This window comes from Schistocerca nitens, chromosome 1 (assembly GCF_023898315.1).
Source record: "Schistocerca nitens isolate TAMUIC-IGC-003100 chromosome 1, iqSchNite1.1, whole genome shotgun sequence".
In the NCBI taxonomy this organism is placed as follows: domain Eukaryota; kingdom Metazoa; phylum Arthropoda; class Insecta; order Orthoptera; family Acrididae; genus Schistocerca; species Schistocerca nitens.
The window spans coordinates 1,008,468,481-1,008,489,016 of NC_064614.1; the positions used below are offsets into that span (position 1 = coordinate 1,008,468,481).

A 20,536-nucleotide genomic window follows, 5' to 3' on the forward strand; every position below is an offset into this window, starting at 1 on the left:
GAGATATAAAGAAATTGTGGAAGGAGAGGCATGCAGCAGTCAGTAGAAATTGTGGAAGGAGAGGCATGCAGCAGTCAGTTGCAGTACTGTAGTTTTTATTACTCTTGTCTTTTTGCCAGTAAGATAGTATGGTGACACATACTGCTGTGAGTTTGTTGGATTGTAACACTACTGCACTGAAGATTGCTATTTACAGCCAAAAGTGAGATATGCAAGAGAAATAAAAGTAATGGGATTGTGACTAACTGCTGTGTGCCTCTCCTTCCTTATAGTCTATGGTCGCTCTGCACAACAAACCCTTCTGGAATCAAAATTGGTTAAGAAATATGTGTTAGGGAATGAAGTTTTCTGTGGAAATATCACTACAAGAATACAAAAGGAATGACTACCAGAAACCTTGGACTCCAGCTACCAGATTTTGTTTTTGGTCAGATGTACATTCAGAAAAAAGCCATGCTTCTATGGCCATAATTGGTGTGAAAAGTTTAGAAGGTGTTGCAATTGATGAGCAGCATAAAAATTCAGTTAAAGCAAAAAAAAAAAAAAAAAAAAAAAAAAAAAAAAAAAAAAAAAAAAGATCTGTGTGGATCATAAAGTCTATGCGAGTGAAGAGCATGAGGTGCTAAGCTAGTATAGTACATGTATATTTATATATCATATGTATTTTAAAAAATATGTAATCTACATCTGTCTAGACATTTATTAGAGTATCATGTACAGATTGTAAATAAATTGGTCAAGAACTTATCAACATTTTTGGCAATACGTTAAACACAGACGTATCTTTCTACACATATCAACAAAAGTTTTGCATCACATTGGTTCTGAGAGTTCTGGAACCTGTACAGAAAATTGGAATAGAGATCAACATAAACATCATTTCCACCCTTTTTATTACTCATGAAAACCACACATTGCATGTTGTACCACCACACAATGAGGCCTTCAGAGTTGGTGGTCCAGATTGCTGTACACACCAGTATCTCTACTACCCAGTAGCATGTCATGTTGCATTGATGCACGCCTGTATTCATCATGCCATACTATCCACAAGTTCATCAAGGCACTGTTGGTCCAGATTGTCCCACTCCTCAATGGCGATTTGGCACGATCCCTCAGAGTGGTTGGTAGGTCATGTTGTCCATAAACAGCCCTTTTCAATCTATCCCAGGCATTTTCGATAAGGTTCATTTCTGGAAAACATGCTGGCCACTTTAGTCGAGCGATGTCGTAATCCTGATGGAAGTCATTCACATGATGGGCACGAGAAGTGTCGTCCATGAAGACGAATGCCTTGTCAATATGATGCTGATTGGTTGCATTATCGGTCAGAGGATGGCCTTCACATATCTACAGCTGTTATGGTGCCTTCTGTGATCACTAGCGGTGTACACTGGCCCCACATAATGCCATCCCAAAACAGGAGGGAACCACCACCTTGCTGCACTTGCTGGACAGTGTGTCTAAGGCATTCAGCCTGACCAGGTTGCCTCCAAACACATCTCCAATGATTGTCTGGTTGAAAGCATATGTGACACTCATCGGTGAAGGGAATGTGATGCCAATCCTGAGTGGACCATTAGGCATGTTGTTGGGGCAATCTGTACGGCTCTGCATAGTGTCATGGTAGCAAAGATGGGCCTCACGATGGACGTCGGGAGTGAAGTTGCGCATCGTGCAATCTATTGTGCACAGTTTGAGTCGTAACACAAAGTCCAGTGGCTGCACAAAAAGCATTATTCAGCATGGTGGTGTTGCTGTGAGGGTTCCTCCAAGCCATAATCCATAGGTAGCGGTCATCCACTGCAGTAGTAGCCCTTGGGCGGCCTGAGCGAGTCATGTCATCGACAGTTCCTGTCTCTCTTATCTTCTCCATGTCCGAACAACATTGCTTTGGTTCACTCTGAGACGTCTAGACACTTCCCTTGTTGAGAGCCCTTCCTGGCACAAAGTAACAATGCGGACGTGATCGAACCGTGGTATTGACCGTCTAGGTATGGTTGAACTACAGACAACATGAGCCGTGTATCTCCTTCCTGGTGGAATAACTGGAACTTATCAACTGTTGGATCCCTGCCATCTAATATGTGCTGCTTATGCATGGTTGTTTACATCTTTGGGCAGGGTTAGTGATATCTCTGAACAGTCAAAGGGACTGTGGCTGTGATACAATATCCACAGTCAACGTCTATCTTCAGGAGTTCTGGGAACCGGGGTGATGCAAAACTTTTTTTGATGCATGTATATAGAACAGATTTAAATATATATTTTCATATCATTTTTTTAAATAGATTCTCTATATCCATTCTGAGGTTTATTAGAGTATTGTGTAAAAATCTGAAGTAATTCCCATCAGACCATCAAAGTTGAGCACAACCGGGCTTGGCTAGCACTTGGATGGGTCACCATCCGGGTCTTGCAAGTGCTGTTGATAAGCGTGGTGCGCTCAGCCCTTGTGAGTCTAATTGAAGAGCTACTTGATTGAGTAGTGGCACTGAGCACAAAAACTGACAACAGCCAGGTGAGCTGTGTGTTGACGACATGATCTCTGTATCCACATCCCATGATGCCTAGGGGCTGAGGAAGACATGGTGGCCTGAGAGAGAGAGATAGAGAGACCTAAAACAATTGTAGCCTACATCTGTCTGAATGTTTATTAGAGTATCATGCAAAAATTGGAAGTAAATCGGTCAAGCACTTATCGAGATTTTGGTAACAATGTTAAACAACAACTTCTCTTTACACAGGGTGATTTTTTCCACCATGTACAAACTCTAGGGATTGACCGATGAGAGGACACAGAAGAAAAAAAGGTCTGATGAACGAGTCTGTAAATGCTTGGTTTCCATGCTAGAGATCATTTATTCATACATTGTTACAAGGACTGCAGTCTAATATGTGCTGTACCATGCAGCCACAGTTACGGTAGGCATTAAAAATGGTTTACATGTGCTTCAACACATGCGTTTACACACCATAGCATGTTCTGTCTCTCACGTTCACATCGGTCGTGCTGCATCTGAACAGTATCAAAGGTAGCATGAATACACTGCTCCAGTGTCGTTACACCTGGAATGGGATCTGGATACACGATACTTTTGAGATGGCCCCATAATCAGAAATCGCACAGGTTGAGATCTGGTTAACAGTCCATGCAACTGGATTCCCTTGTCCGATTCGATCCACTGACCGGGAAACATACCCCATAATCAGAAATCACACGGGTTGAGATCCGGTGAACAAGCAGGCCATGCAACTGGACCCCCTTGTCCGACCCATGGACCGAGGAACATACGATTGAGTTGTGTCTCGATATTAACAGTGAAGTGGACTGGAGCACCTTCATGTAGCAGCCATATAACCCTTTGAATTATCAGTGGCACTTCTTCCAGGAGGGAAGGCAAAGTCATCTGCAAGAAACACTGATAGTTCCTGCCTGTTAGGAAACATGGAAGGGAGACTGATTCCAAAATATGGTCACCAATTATGCCGGCCCACACATTCTGGCTGCACTGATGCTGATGGATCACTGTCACCATACCATGGGGTTCTACATACCATCCCACAGATGACGGTTATGAAAGTTGAAAATACCACTCTGTGTAAAGGTGGCCTCAGCTGTGAATAGAATGGGTGACACAAATCCAGGAATCATGGTTGCCTGGTGAAGAAACCAGTGACAGAACTGCTCCCGATGTGAAAAGTCTGTCACTAGTACGCCCTGCACACACTGTAAGTGATAAGGGTAGTAACAGTTGTCATGGAGGATGTTATCCTTTATTGGTGGGCCAATTGCCTGGTACGTGACACTTGCCTTCCACAGTGTTAATCACATTTTCCTTCAAGCCTGGTGCTCAAACGTTTCAGGTACCTCCTTCATGATTTTCTGCTTCCTGAGACAAGCCTGTCTCAGACATATGGCGAAATGCTGTTGCTAACATTGAATGCTGTGATTAAATGTCAGCGGGGATAGCTCTGTTGATACAACCTTACTGCCCGCCACCCGTTGCCATTTGCAGCAAGTTCTTGATTTGAATATGGAACCATTATGTACAGTCTTGTATCACATCCCCTACAAGGTACGTCAATAAGAGAAGTGAATCGGATGCAACATTACCAATTGTTATGGTAGGAGAGGGCACTAGGTTATGATGTTTGAGAAGCGGTACCACCATGCATACTGTAACTATGGCTGTACGGTACAGTGTGTATTAGACTACAGTCTCTCTAACAACATATCGTCCCCTTGAACCATGTACCTTGCCGTTGGTGGGGAGGCTTGCATGCCTCAGCGATACAGATGGCTGTACCGTAGGTGCAACCACAACGGAGGGGTATCTGTTGAGAGGACAGACAAACATGTGGTTCCTGAAGAGGGGCAGCAGCCTTTTCAGTAGTTGCAGGGGCAACAGTCTGCATGATTGACTGATCTGGCCTTGTAACATTAACCAAAACAGCCTTGCTGTGCTGGTACTGCGAACGGCTGAAAGCAAGGGGAAACTACAGCCGTAATTTTTCCCGAGGACTTGCAGCTTTACTGTATGATTAAATGATGATGGCGTCCTCTTGGGTAAAATATTCCGGAGGTAAAATAGTCCCCCATTCGGATCTCCAGGCGGGGACTACTCAAGAGGACGTCGTTATCAGGAGAAAGAAAACTGGCATTTTACGGATCGGAGCGTGGAATGTCAGATCCCTTAATCGGGCAGGAAGGTTAGAAAATTTAAAAAGGGAAATGGATAGGTTAAAGTTAGATGTAGTGGGAATTAGTGAAGTTCGGTGGCAGGAGGAGCAAGACTTTTGGTCAGGTGATTACAGGGTTATAAATACAAAATCAAATAGGGGTAATGCAGGAGTAGGTTTAATAATGAATAAAAAAATAGGAGTGTGGGTTAGCTACTACAAACAGCATAGTGAACACATTATTGTGGCCAAGATAGACACAAAGCCCATGCCTACTACAGTAGTACAAGTTTATATGCCAACTAGCTCTGCAGATGATGAAGAAATTGATGAAATGTATGACGAGATAAAAGAAATTATTCAGGTAGTGAAGGGAGACGAAAATTTAATAGTCATGGGTGACTGGAATTCGTCAGTAGGAAAAGGGAGAGAAGGAAACATAGTAGGTGAATATGGATTGGGGCGAAGCAATGAAAGAGGAAGCCGCCTTGTAGAATTTTGCACAGAGCATAACTTAATCATAGCTAACACTTGGTTCAAGAATCATAAAAGAAGGTTGTATACCTGGAAGAATCCTGGAGATACTAAAAGGTATCAGATAGATTTTATAATGGTAAGACAGAGATTTAGGAACCAGGTTTTAAATTGTAAGACATTTCCAGGGGCAGATGTGGATTCTGACCACAATCTATTGGTTATGAACTGCAGATTGAAACTGAAGAAACTGCAAAAAGGTGGGAATTTAAGGAGATGGGACCTGGATAAACTGAAAGAACCAGAGGTTGTAGAGAGTTTCAGGGAGAGCATAAGGGAACAATTGACAGGAATGGGGGAAAGAAATACAATAGAAGAAGAATGGGTAGCTCTGAGGGATGAAGTAGTGAAGGCAGCAGAGGATCAAGTAGGTAAAAAGACGAGGGCTAATAGAAATCCTTGGGTAACAAGAAATATTGAATTTAATTGATGAAAGGAGAAAATATAAAAATGCAGTAAATGAAGCAGGCAAAAAGGAATACAAACGTCTCAAAAATGAGATCAACAGGAAGTGCAAAATGGCTAAGCAGGGATGGCTAGAGGACAAATGTAAGGATGTAGAGGCTTGTCTCACTAGGGGTAAGATAGATACTGCCTACAGGAAAATTAAAGAGACCTTTGGAGAGAAGAGAACCACTTGTATGAATATCAAGAGCTCAGATGGCAACCCAGTTCTAAGCAAAGAAGGGAAGGCAGAAAGGTGGAAGGAGTATATAGAGGGTTTATACAAGGGCGATGTACTTGAGGACAATATTATGGAAATGGAAGAGGATGAAGATGAAATGGGAGATAAGATACTGCGTGAAGAGTTTGACAGAGCACTGAAAGACCTGAGTCGAAACAAGGCCCCCGGAGTAGACAACATTCCATTGGAACTACTGACGGCCTTGGGAGAGCCAGTCCTGACAAAACTCTACCATCTGGTGAGCAAGATGTATGAGACAGGCGAAATACCCTCAGACTTCAAGAAGAATATAATAATTCCAATCCCAAAGAAAGCAGGTGTTGACAGATGTGAAGATTACCGAACTATCAGTTTAATAAGTCACAGCTGCAAAATACTAACGCGAATTCTTTACAGACGAATGGAAAAACTGGTAGAAGCGGACCTCGGGGAAGATCAGTTTGGATTCCGTAGAAATGTTGGAACACGTGAGGCAATACTGACACTACGACTTATCTTAGAAGGAAGATTAAGAAAAGGCAAACCTACGTTTCTAGCATTTGTAGACTTAGAGAAAGCTTTTGACAACGTTAACTGGAATACTCTCTTTCAAATTCTGAAGGTGGCAGTGGTAAAAAACAGGGAGCGAAATGCTATTTACAATTTGTACAGAAACCAGATGGCAGTTATAAGAGTCGAGGGACATGAAAGGGAAGCAGTGATTGGGAAAGGAGTGAGACAGGGTTGTAGCCTATCCCCAATGTTATTCAATCTGTATATTGAGCAAGCAGTAAAGGAAACAAAATAAAAATTCGGAGTAGGTATTAAAATTCATGGAGAAGAAGTAAAAACTTTGAGGTTCGCCGATGACATTGTAATTCTGTCAGAGACAGCAAAAGACTTGGAAGAGCAGTTGAACGGAATGGACAGTGTCTTGAAAGGAGGATATAAGCTGAACATCAACAAAAGCATAACGAGGATAATGGAATGTAGTCAAATTAAATCGGGTGATGCTGAGGGGATTAGATTAGGAAATGAGACACTTAAAGTAGTAAAGGAGTTTTGCTATTTAGGGAGCAAAATAACAGATGATGGTCGAAGTAGAGAGGATATAAAATGTAGACTGGCAATGGCAAGGAAATCGTTTCTGAAGAAGAGAAATTTGTTAACATCGAGTATAGATTTAAGTGTCAGGAAGTCGTTTCTGAAAGTATTTGTATGGAGTGTAGCCATGTATGGAAGTGAAACATGGACGATAACCAGTTTGGACAAGAAGAGAATAGAAGCTTTTGAAATGTGGTGCTACAGAAGAATGCTGAAGATAAGGTGTGTAGATCTCGTAACTAATGAGGAGGTATTGAATAGGATTGGAGAGAAGAGAAGTTTGTGGCACAACTTGACCAGAAGAAGGGATCGGTTGGTAGGACATGTTTTGAGGCATCAAGGGATCACAAATTTAGCATTGGAGGGCAGCGTGGAAGGTAAAAATCGTAGAGGGAGACCAAGAGATCAATACACTAAGCAGATTCAGAAGGATGTAGGGTGCAGTAGGTACTGGGAGATAAAGAAACTTGCACAGGATAGAGTAGCATGGAGAGCTGCATCAAACCAGTCTCAGGACTGAAGACCACAACAACAACAACAACAACAACAACATATGCCTCTTATATTCTTGTAGTGATATTTCCATAGAAACGTTCATCCCCTAACACATATTTCTTCACCATCTTTGATTCCATAAGGGACTGTTGTGGACAATGACCATAGACTGTAAGGAACGAGAGGCTCACAGCAGTCAGTCACAATCCCATTAGCTCTTATTACTCTGGCAATCTGAACTTTGGCTATAAGTAGCCATCTTCAGTGCAATTGAGTTATGATCCAACAAACTTACAGCAGTACGTGTTGCCATTCTATCTTATTGGTGTATAGGCAAGAGTAATAAAAACTACGGGGCTGTGACTGGTTGCAGTGTGCCTCGCCTTCCATATATTTCTTTATATGTAATTGAGAAGTGAAATACCAATTTTCATAGATTTAGCTTCTTCTTCTTCTTCTTCTTCTTCTTCTTCTTCTTCCCCAATATAACGAAATATTTTCTTAAAACATTTTGATCCTCTATTTCACCTCCTTGGTGGTTTAATTCCTCTAACGTAGAATCCAAATATAAATTTTCGTAGATTTAGCTTTGAAAATGATTTGATAATGAAATATTTTCATAAAATTTTTCATCCTCTATTTCTGCCCCTTAGGAGTGGAATTTTGGACAAGCATTTCTTTAATGATGCCTACAATGAATGATCATCACAGTCTCCAAATTTAAAATTTTCTGTCCTTTGAAGTTTGGTCTGCGTGATGTCCATATTTCACCCCCTTAGGGGTTCAGTTTCCAAAACAGTGAAACACATATTTTTTTCATTTCTAACCGAGAAGCCAAATCCAAATGTTAATAGATCTAGCTTTAAAAATGCCTTCATAATGAAATATTGTCATAAAACATTTCATCCCCTACTTCATCCCCTTAGTGGGTTGAATTTACAAATACAGTGAAACACGTATTTCTTTCTTTTCTAACTGAGAAGCCAAATTCAAATATTAATAGCTCTAGTGTTAAAAATGCTTTTATAATGAAATATTTTCATAAAACGTTTCATCCTCTATTTCACCCCCTTAGAGGTTTGAATTTCCAAAAACACTGAAATACATTTTTTTTCACCCACTATTTCACCCCCATGGGGCTAAATTTCCAAAAATGCTGAAAAGTGCATTTCTTTATTTCTTGCCAAGAAACCCCTCCTCCCCACCCACACGCACAGTGTACTCTCAGTTATCTGTGGATAACCTGTAATTGAACAATTAAAGTACACAGTAATGTATTAAGAGTTGTTTTAATTAACACTACTTATCTAACGTGTATAATAAATTCTACTTTGTTCAATGTATTATGTGTGAAAATGCAGTATTTACAAAGAATAGAGTGGAAGCCAATTTCACATTACACTACACCACTTTCAAACAAAATAGTCAAATTGATTTTTGTTTCAGTGAGGTAGCTTGTCTTTTACATATCACACTATGCATTTTAAGCAACACCAACTTGTCAGATAGGGGAACATCATCCTGCTGTTCCAGGTATCCAATAACCCTTTGACCGAGCGAGGTGGCGCAGTGGTTAGCACACTGGACTCGCATTCGGGAGGACGACGGTTCAATCCCGTCTCCAGCCATCCTGATTTATGTTTTCCGTGATTTCCCTAAAACGTTTCAGGCAAATGCCGGGATGGTTCCTTTGAAAGGGCACAGCCGATTTCCTTCCCAATCCTTCCCTAACCCCAGCTTGCGCTCCGTTTCTAATGACCTCGTTGTTGACGGGACGTTAGACACTGACCACCACCACCACCACCAATAACCCTTTGGCCCAGTGAAGTGTTAATGCATGACTGATTAGTGTTTCTGGAATTAGAAGAATGTTGTCATCTTCGTCTCTGTCATTCACCTCCTCAGATTTCCCATATACTCGCAGAACAATAGCACCGTCACTCAAAATCTCCTGACCAGGCTCTGTGTGGCCCATGTCAAACCATTCAGAAATATTTTATTTGTAAACGGTTTCACACCTCGGAGTACTTTTTACAACAGCAGCTAATGTCCTCCTCACTGTCGGAATCACTGACTTCATCAGTTTTAGGATTAATGTTTTTTCGGTACTTGGCTATGGCTGATCGTTTTACGTTACGTCACGCCTTTGACACTTCATAAATAGCATCTAGCACAGTCAGTAGTTTCCCAAATGTTTGAAGATTGCTGCCCTTATCAATAAGGTTCTGTAACAGATTTCCTCTATAAATTTTCTTCATGGCGGCAGGAACACTGATCCACTAGCTGAATAAAGGCTATCCCATTAGAGGGTAAATGTTTTACAAATATCATCCTGTCATCCAATTTTAGAACAAGTTCATTTGAATGTGATGGTGTATTGTCCAGTAACAGTATAGCCCTTGTAATTAGGCCCTTCAACATTAAGTTTTCTTGCACCTGTGGCACAAAGGAGCTATGGAACCATTTTTGAAATATTGTGTGGTCCATCCAGGACCCTTTCTGGTGAAAATAATAGACAGGTAAATTGTGCATTCCTTTTCCTTTGAAACATAGCGGTTTTTAACTTCACCTATTATATCAAGCATAACTTTATGTAGTCCTGTACCTTTAGCACAACTCACCACAGTTATTCTTTCTTACTTGATTTGTAATCAGGGGCATTACGCTCTGTCTCGAAAGCTGAAGTCTTTGTTGGTAGACGCTTCCTAAATAGCCCAGTTTCATCCACATTTTATATTTGCTCAAGCTCTAAATTTTCTTGTGGAATAAACTCTTGGAAATCATTACAAAATTCAGAAGTAGCTTTATATCTGCATTTAACTTTTCTCCTTGGACGACAATTTCCCAGATACCATGATGCTGTTTAAAGCTTGATAGCCAGCCAGAAGATGCGATAAAATCTCCTTCCACCCCTTGGGTTTTGAAGAAAAACTGTACCTTTTGGTGCATATTGGGCCAGATTCTTGTGTGTCTTCTGCTGTTTCCTGTTGAAACCATTCCATTATGGCTTTATCCAGTTCTGCAGATGTTAACGTTGTTATAGCCTTCCGCTTTTACAAACCTGTAGATGAGTCAGAACTGCTAACAAATTGAATTGTTTTGTCTTTCTTTTCTGAATATTATAGTTTAACCCACGTCATAAATCAGTGCCAGATTCTGCATATCAATACTGCCTTCTCCACTCTCTAGTAAAAGAAAAATTTTCAGCAGCTTAAAAGGAGGAGTTACATGATCTACCAATCTAATCTTCAGCATTCTTCTGTAGCACCACATTTCGAAAGCTTCTATTCTCTTCTTGTCCAAACTATTTGTTGTCCATGTTTCACTTCCATACATGGCTACACTCCATACAAATACTTTCAGAAACGACTTCCTGACACTTAAATCTATACTCGATGTTAACAAATTTCTGTTTTTCAGAAACGCTTTCCTTGCCGTTGCCAGTCTACATTTTATATTCTCTCTACTTCAACCATCATGAGCTATTTCGCTCCCCAAATAGCAAAACTAATTTACTTCTTTAAGTGTCTCATTTCCTAATCTAATACCCTCAGCATCACCCGACTTAATTCAACTACATTCCCGACTTAATTCAACTACATTCCATTATCCTCATTTTGCTTTTGTTGATGTTCATCTTATATTCTCCTCTCAAAACACTGTCCATTCCGTTCAGCTGTTCTTCTAAGTCCTTTGCTGTCTCTGACAGAATTACAATGTCATCGGCAAACCTCAAAGTTTTTATTTAGTCTCCGTGGATTTTAATACCTACTCTGAATTTTTCTTTTGTTTCCTTTACTGCTTGCTCAATATACAGATTGAATAACATCGGGGATAGGCTACAACCCTGTCTCACTCCTTCTCACTCCCTTCCCAACCACTGCTTCCCTTTCATGCCCCTCGACTCTTATAACTGCCACCTGGTTTCTGCACATATTGTAAAGAGCCTTACACTGCCTGTATTTGACCCCTGCCACCTTCAGAATTTGAAAGCGAGTATTCCAGTCAACATTGTCAAAAGTTTTCTCTGAGTCTACAGATGCTAGAAATGTATGTTTGCCTTTCCTTAATCTATCTTCAAGATAAGTTGTAGGGTCAGTATTGCCTCACGTGTTCCAATATTTCTATGGAATCCAAACTGATCTTCCCTGAGGTCGCCTTCTACCAGTTTTTCCATTCGTCTGTAATATTTTGCAGCCGTGACTTATTAAAATGATAGTTTGGTAATTTTCACATGTGTCAACACCTGCTTTCTTTGGGATTGGAATTATTATATTCTTCTTGAAGTCTGAGGGAATTTCGCCTGTCTCAAACATTTTGCTCACCAGATAGTAAAGTTTTGTCAGGGCTGGTTCTCCCAAGGCTGACAGTTGTTCTAATGGAATGTTGTCTACTCCCGGGGCCTTGTTTCAACTTATGTCTTTCAGTGCTCTGTCAAACTCATCACGCAGTATCATATCTCCCATTTCATCTTCATATACATCCTCTTCTATTTCCATAATATTGTCCCTTGCCCTTGTATAGACTCTCTATGTTCTCCTTCCCACCTTTCTGCTTTCCCTTCTTTGCTTAGAACTGGATTTCCATCTGAGCTCTTGATATTCATACAAGTGGTTCTCTTTTTTCCAAACATCTCTTTAATTTTCCTGTAGGCGGTATCTATCTTACCCCTAGTGAGATACGCTTCTACATCCTTACATTTGTCCTCTAGTCATCCCTGCTTAGCCATTTTGCATTTCTTGTTGATCTCATTTTGGAGATGTTTGTATTCCTTTTTGTCTGCTTCATTTACTGAATTTTTATATTTTCTTCTTTCATCAATTAAATTTAATATTTCTTCTGTTTCCCAAGGATTTCTACTAGCCCTCGTCTTTTTACCTTCTTCAGCCTCTGCTGCCTTCACTATTTCTTTCCCCCATTCCTGTCACTCACTCCCTTATGCTCTCCCTGAAACTCTACAACCTCTGGTTCTGTCCGTTTATCCAGATCCCATCTCCTTGAATTCCCACCTTTTTGCAGTTTCTTTAGTTTTAATCTACAGTTCATAACCAATAGATTGTGGTCAGAGTCCACATCTGCCCCTGGAAATGTCTTACAATTTAAAACTTGGTTCCTAAATTGTCTTACCATTATATAATCTACCTGAAACCGTCTAGTATCTCCAGGCCTCTTCCATGTATACAACCTTCTTTCATGAATCTATAGCTATGATTAAGTTATGCTCCGTTCAAAGTTCTACCAGACGGCTTCCTCTTTCATTTCTTACACCCATTCCATATTCGACTACTATGTTTCCTTCTCTTCCCTTTCCTACTATTGAATTCCAGCCACCGATGACTATTAAATTTTCATCTCCCTTCACTATCTGAATAATTTCTTTTATCTCTTCATACATTTCATCAATCTCTTCGTCATCTGCAGAGTTAGTTGGCATATAAACTTGTACTACTGTGGTAGGCGTGGGCTTCGTGTCTATTTTGGCCACAATAATGCATTCACTATGCTGTTTGTAGTAGCTTACCCACAGGGCATATATCCAATCCCTCTACATATTTAACAGTTACAAAGCATAGGCAGGTTCACTAGTTATGCAATATAAGAATGCAGTCTTTCACAGCAATATATAGTGCTAAAATTCTCTTGGGCTTCCAGCCACTTCAAGTGGTTTAACCGTTTCAGATTTGATTCTTCCTTTTCTTTTTGCCAGGAGGAAGGAAAATTTTTCTTTATAATGTATACTAATATATGTATTTATTTTCATTACATATTTTTTACATTTGGCTTATTTTTATAAACAATTTTGAAAAATTCACTGTTGTAATAAATAATCGATAATTCAATAATTACCATGCAAAATAATAATAATAATAATAATAATATTCAACCATACAGTGGAGTATAACTGACCAACAACTTCTGTGAATTCTGGTGGTGACAGGCTGCTGTGCACTGCTACATACACTTGATATTTTTACAGAGATGCCCAAAATGTGGAAGCATATGTGCATGATGAAAAGATTAAACATTCACAGATGTGTACATGAGTTTTCCATTGAGGATATTAAAAAACACAGATGATGTGACTTACCGAATGAAAGTGCTGGCAGGTCGATAGACACACAAACAAACACAAACATACACACGAAATTCAAGTTTTCACAACAAACTGCTTGTGTCTGTGTATGTGCGGATGGATATGTGTGTGTGTGTGTGTGTGTGTGTATATACCTGTCCTTTTTTCCCCCTAAGGTAAGTCTTTCCGCTCCCGGGATTGGAATGACTCCTTACCCTCTCCCTTAAAACCCACATCCTTTCGTCTTTCCCTCTCCTTCCCTCTTTCCTGATGAGGCAACAGTTTGTTGCGAAAGCTTGAATTTCGTGTGTATGTTTGTGTTTGTTTGTGTGTCTATCGACCTGCCAGCACTTTCGTTCGGTAAGTCACATCATCTGTGTTTTTAGATATATTTTTCCCACGTGGAATGTTTCCCTCTATTATATTTACACTAAATATTAATGTACACAATTGTAGCCATTGGGTCTGAATGGCTTAAAATCCATGAGATTTCAGCTGAGTGCTTCCTGACCTTTGTCAAGTGGTGACTGCCATGTAATTGCTGCTACCATCCTCATGTACTCGCTCTACTTCATGTGACACCACTGGTGCTCAGTCCAGGCCCATACGTAGTAATGTTTTCATTGATAACGCACAATGTCCACTTCAACATTCTGATGGCCCCAAGCTGTGCTTAGCTGTTGGCTGCCTTCTTTATTGAGCGTGTCATGATAAATTTTTATCTCAGTCCCTTCTTTTATTTCAGTAACCCAGTAATAACAGTTGTTTCATCGAATGCAGTTTGGGGTCTGTTTTCCAGAGCATGCTTTGCTACCAGTGATATTTCAGGATACTATAGGCAGAGATGACTCTCATGTTGTAAGATGCTGTCAAGTAGTATACCCAATCTGCCAAACATAAATCTGTCCCCACACATACATGGGATTTTATATACTCCTGGTGTTCTTGGCCCTGCATCATCTTTCATGGGCCTCATAAGTTGCTGAACTTTTTGCTGGAGGCCTGAAGTCCAAATTGATTTTATGGCTCTTTAGGAGTCAGCTAATCTTTCCTGTTACTGAGCCACAGAATGGCAAAAGCACAGGCTTTTCATGTCCTTTTCAGTGGCATTCTGCTGGTGTGTTTATGGAGAGATGGGTCACAAAATCTTTCAGTTGTTGAAGTCACCAAGTTGCCCAGAAAAGAATGTTTCTGTGAGGGGTGGTGGTACCTGGTAGCATGTAGATTGTGTGGTGAGTTTTGGAAGGATTTTTATCATGATTAATTTTTCCTATTCCTCATATAATTGCTTTACCTTGTTATTTAAAAAGTTTTTAACAATTACTGTGGTGGTTTAGTTTCTGATTTGGGCTATCTTATTTCAAAATTTGTTTATTTTAGTTATAATATTCTTCTTATAATGCTTAAATAGCTAATAATATTATAGTGTGACATTGAAGGTTTGTGGGAAGAGTAAGGCACCATCTGTCTCCACCTCCATCATGAACTGGATGTTGTCATGGATGCTGTTGTTGCAGTCCAACGATTCTCGCAGCTTTTCTTATCCATGAGGCCAGACAATGAATGTATTGTCAAGATAATGATAAAAGTAAATAATTAGGCTTTGCAGGAGCCATATCCAATGCAAGTTGTCAAAGTACCCCCTAAACAGGTTTCCATCACAATGCCATCTGTGTAGTTGAAATAGTCTCCAGTGCTTAAATAAATCCATAAAGTATGTTCACACATGCACAATTGCAGATGCACAGGAATAAAAGACCATGCACAAAAGTTTGTGGGAAGAACACATGTACACATATGCGTTCTTATATCCACACATTGCCTCATTGTGCAAGCAGTCTGCTGTGAATTCCCTTCTTCACTTGGGAGCTTCTGCTTCATTTATTGTGATGAAAAAATGACAAAAAAAGAAAACACAAAGACAACTGTAGTTAAAGAAATATGAAATGATGACAGTATCTTGTTTGCAAATTTCAAAGGCGATCACAGCAAGATTTTAGATTTTCTGCTTTGGAAACTGCAGCGATAAGGCCAGCAATAAATTTTTGTTAGCTTGTAAATGGCAACTTATATACCAGTTTCAATTATTTATTCCTCATTTCAAAACAAAGCATTTCAGTGATTATTCCTGAAACTAAGAAGTATTGAAGGTTAATTAATTGTCAATGCAGCATTTGTATTTTATTTGCATACAGAATGTTAATCATGAAAGACGATGTGTAGATTAACATCCTTGCACTCGGCACATTTGGGAATTTGTATTTTTTGCATCATCAGTGTACATTATTTCAATCTTTAGTAGATTTTTGAGGAGCTAAATGTACCCCATCATTTTTTTTGTTCAGATGTCGGGTGCCCCAGTTGTGATTTTAAGTTGCCATAGCATGAACATGAGTCCATAGTTTTCATATAGGCCCACACTTTTTATATTCATATAGCCCACACTTTTTATATTCATATAGCCCACACTTTTTATAAATTTTTAGCTTATTCTTCTCAGTTTTTCTACTTCTAAACTTATGGTATCTTATTATTTACAAAAATATGATTACATGATACTTTATGCTCAGGGCTACAGATCTTGAATTTTTATTGAAATAATCTTCAGAAGGGGCACTCCATACACTTACGTGAGCTTCCTTTGGGGTCAACAGACATTACTGTGCATAATTCGCATCTCAGTATAACCTCAACACTTTACACAAATGCACATGGGCGGGCCTCGACTCCTTGTCATCTGCTAAAAAGCGCAAAGAATCCAACCGAAGGCAGGTAGAAATGTGCTTTACACATGGCCTCCATTTCCAAGAAATTACACATACACAAATGCAAATGCATAGTTGCACTGTTGGAAATATATGTGTGTGCACAAAGTTAAACACAAAAAAGGCATCATGTGGACACACCTTAAGAATATCTTCAAATAACTGGGAGAGCAGAGGTATAGAGTCTTTGATGAGAATGTGTGTGAATAGTGAGACCACATCAAAACTGATAACCATATCTTCTTCTCTTAGATACAGGCATTTAATTCAGTTGATGAAGTCATCGGCCGGCCGAAGTGGCCTTGCGGTTAAAGGCGCTGCAGTCTGGAACCGCAAGACCGCTACGGTCGCAGGTTCGAATCCTGCCTCGGGCATGGATGTTTGTGATGTCCTTAGGTTAGTTAGGTTTAACTAGTTCTAAGTTCTAGGGGACTAATGACCACAGCAGTTGAGTCCCATAGTGCTCAGAGCCATTTGAACCATTTTGATGAAGTCATCATAGTCTTGATGTGGTGCGCACAGTGACCAACATGCAGAGTGAGAAGTCTCATGAGACTTTTTGTGAGTCTGCATGTTGGTCATGATAGGCTGTAAAAATGTTCTTGTTATGAACTTTAGGAATGCCATGAAATTTGTGTGGTCGAGGTGCCTGAGGAATGAAATTTTTGATGACACACTTTTCTAGTGAGTACTGTTTAAAAAGTTCAAATGTGTTCCTCATTATTGTGGATGTTGGACCCCGTGATAATTTTTGGTATGTCTCCTCCTCCAGCATCAACCAAATCTTTGCATCATAATTGGCTTGTTCCATAATGACAGTTTGTATTGCCCTTGTCATCATTGTACTCTTGCCAGTAGGTTGTAATAACCAATGACATAGTGGGCATCTTTTACCTTTCATAATGTTAAATGTGTCATATTTTCAAACCATATGACCACAGCTGCTAAGTTTGCAGATTTTCTCTTTCACCTTATGAACTGTGCAATATCATTGCTTGTTCATCAGTATATTTTATCTGCATATTTTTATTCAATAAATTTTGGCTGTAATTGCAGAGGCAGAGTCAAGAAACATTTTATATTTTTTGGATAATGCACCTATACTAAATTTGATGTGCTTAAAAATCTGTTGTTTTTCCTTAACTTTTTTCCAGCTTTTTGAACTGGTTGTTAACTCTTCCATATCATAGTTATGACATTCGTAACCAGAATGCAGAATTGGATAACTCATCACCTATTAGTGAAGTGGATAATAAAAATGAAAAAGTTGATGAATCAACACTAAAAACTTCAAATTCAGCATTTGTAGCGGACAGTGAAAATGCAGAAGTGACAGCTCCCTCCCTTAAAAATAGTTCCAATGTACCCAATTGCATTGTAGAAGAGAAGAGTTAATACATTGCTGTAATTTTATTTTTGACAAAATGATTTTGTACTTTATTAAAAACTTGTGTTTTTTCTTGTAATTTACAGGAAACAATGTGTGTGTGTGTGTGTGTGTGTGTGTGTGTGTTCAGAGATGGAAATGAAATAGAGAATGACTTTAGAAAGAAGGATGTGAGTACAAGATGAGTGGAATTAGTGTCATGGGGCAGGTGCATAAGTGGGTGTGGTGTAGGGGCTAGAAGAGATTGAGGGCAGCAGGATTATGGGATTGAAGGATGTGTTGCAGTGACATTTTCCAGTAATGTAATTCAGAAAAGCCAGTATTGAAGAAGTGAGTTGAGGTGTCGACTTGTGCAGATGAGTCCCAAGTGCACTCCTGCAACATATGTTTTCGTAGTCTGTCATGAAGAAAATCATTTCTATGTAGTAAAATGATCACAGGTATAAGACAGCACTGTGTTTCACGCTTGTAAACTGGTTTGCTAGTGAAGCTGTGTGTTTTTGTGAGAGTGAACGTGATTGTTAAGGAACCTGCCACAAATGCATATTTGTACCTCTACAACAGTAAATTTACTGAACCCTGTGGTTCATAAATAATGCTAACAAACATTAGAGTGACAATAAGTAACAAACAGAGCATGTTTACCTCATTGGAGGGTGTAGATATTGACTTTTCGTGTGTTGACTGGCTGTCTCTGGCAGTTAACTGCTGTGTGCACCAACATGGAGTCATATTAGTTCTGTGTCTGACCACAGAGTGCAGCACCAAGCGGGCACAGTGGCATTGCCATCTATCTGTGAGCATGCGTGCTGCTTGCGCACTGTACCAAAGTGTCGCTAACTACCTGAGCCTCCACTGGAGCTAAAGTCATTTAACTAAAAGGTGTGTAATTGTGTTTAGGCATTTTTGAAGTCTGTTTTCACATCTGTAAGCCAAATAACTTGCAGTTTACTTTCTTTTGGCAAAACAGGAATGGGCTTGGCTTATACCTAAAAAAGTGAAGTAAATGATACCCATATATTGTGTTTTCTTGACTACACTTGTTCTGTGCCCACGTAAAAGTGTGGATAGTGGAGGAAACTACATGGTCTATGCTGCACTAGTACAAGTAGTGAAAACAGAACTCCAAAACGTAACGACAGTGACATCTAAAGGCAGAAGATACAAAGACAGATCAATCGGCAGTAAGACAGATGCAGTACACTAGACTCTCACTAATATGCCCCTCAGTGATGTGGTCTCTCAGTAATCTGGACCCCATCCAGCCTCCGGACATTCAAGCTGAAATCATGTGCACAACAATGAATTATTGTGCACAATAATGTTGTTAGCTAGTTACCATGTTAGACTATGCTATATGTATTTGAAATGGTGGCTTTCTGTACAGTTCAGTATCATTGCTTCTAAAAGGAAACATGTTACATTAAATATCAACAAAACTTGAAATTTTAGATAAATTAAACTGAGGTTCTTCACAAAGAGGCATCACTGCTGAGCATAGTGTTGGCCAAGCAACTATTTATGATATCACAAAGCAAGATGTTATTCAACAGGATGCAATCTAGATGGAGCTAGATGGAGAGTAAGTTGGAAAAATTGAAGATTATGTGAAAGCGTGAGAATGAAGAACTGGACCTAGCTGTTAAGACGGTTCATACCATAATGTAGTAAAGGGATTCCAGTCAGTGGCATGATAAGGAAGGAAAAAGCAATTGCATTTAACAAACAACTCAGCGGCAGTAACTTGTCTGCAGCAAGTGAGCGTTAGCTATTAAACGGATAAAAATGGCATGGCATGCGGCAACTGACAGTCCCTGGATAAGTTGCTCAGCTATCAAAAAACTTACAGAGGAGTTTGTAACGATATACTGAAGATAATAGAGGAAGAATATTTAATTGCTGATGCCATGTGCAGTTCTGATGAACTAGTCCTCTTCTACAAGATGCTTCCTTCAAAAACATTAGCTGCCAAGAACAAGAAGGATGCTAGTTAGTTAAACCAACAGAAACAGCGTGCTGTAATGCAAATGGGAGTCATTAACTGTTGCACATGACAATTGGGAAACCCCAACATCCACATTGTTTTCAACACAATGACGTAAATGCATTACCAGCACAAGATTGAGTTCAGTACAAACGGTGGATGGACAGAGAAATATTTTCTTCTTGGTTCCACGAAACATTCAATCTGCAAGAGAAGAGCTGAAGAAGAATAGGTTCCCTCTGAAACCTATCCTTATAATTCACGGTGATCCTTCTGATGTGACTGTAAGACTAGGCGCAAATTGAGACACGTGTGGCGCGGCACAGCGCAGCGCGCATTTTTGTAACTTCACAGGTTCAATTGGGACCGCGCAAATTGCGACGTGATGCGACTGGGACGCGAAACACGCCTGCAACAGGTCGCGCGGCGTTGTGGTTGTGGCAGTTTCTCGCGTCGCGCGTGCCTCGCTAGCAACGTGGGAAATTTGAGGCGGGGAGCGGAAAAGTAGCCCGGCCATATGCTCACATCGGCACTGCGCATATGAGCAGAGGTAATATTGCCCATACGATAAATATTGCCTTACTGTATACTAAATTTTATTGCCATTGCTAGTTACCTAGTTCGTTTTTTGCCATTTAAACGCTCCAGCTTTTTTCGTTAGTACATTATACTTTTTTGTTATTTGGATCTGTATAGTTTTTCTTCTGTCAAGAAAAATGCATACTTCAGTAAATGGTGAGCAATTGGCCGCTGGAATTGTATCATATGCCCCCGCAATGTTTTCAGATCGCAAGAAGGGACAGAGGGTAGGGAATAAGGAAGCAAGGAATATTATAAAATCATGTGA

At 39.9% G+C, this 20,536-nt stretch overlaps 1 protein-coding gene across 1 annotated transcript in view; it reads left to right on the forward strand.

The window, feature by feature from the left end:
* LOC126195589 (pseudouridylate synthase 1 homolog) overlaps positions 1 to 17,743 on the forward strand; it is a 95,128-nt gene extending 77,385 nt beyond the window's left edge. Inside the window, exon 7 of the mRNA XM_049934217.1 lies at positions 17,473 to 17,743. Within this exon, the coding sequence (XP_049790174.1) occupies positions 17,473 to 17,713 (241 nt within the window). The 3' untranslated portion in view covers positions 17,714 to 17,743. The remainder of the gene's footprint in view (positions 1 to 17,472) is intronic.
* Positions 17,744 to 20,536: the final 2,793 nt, after the last annotated feature.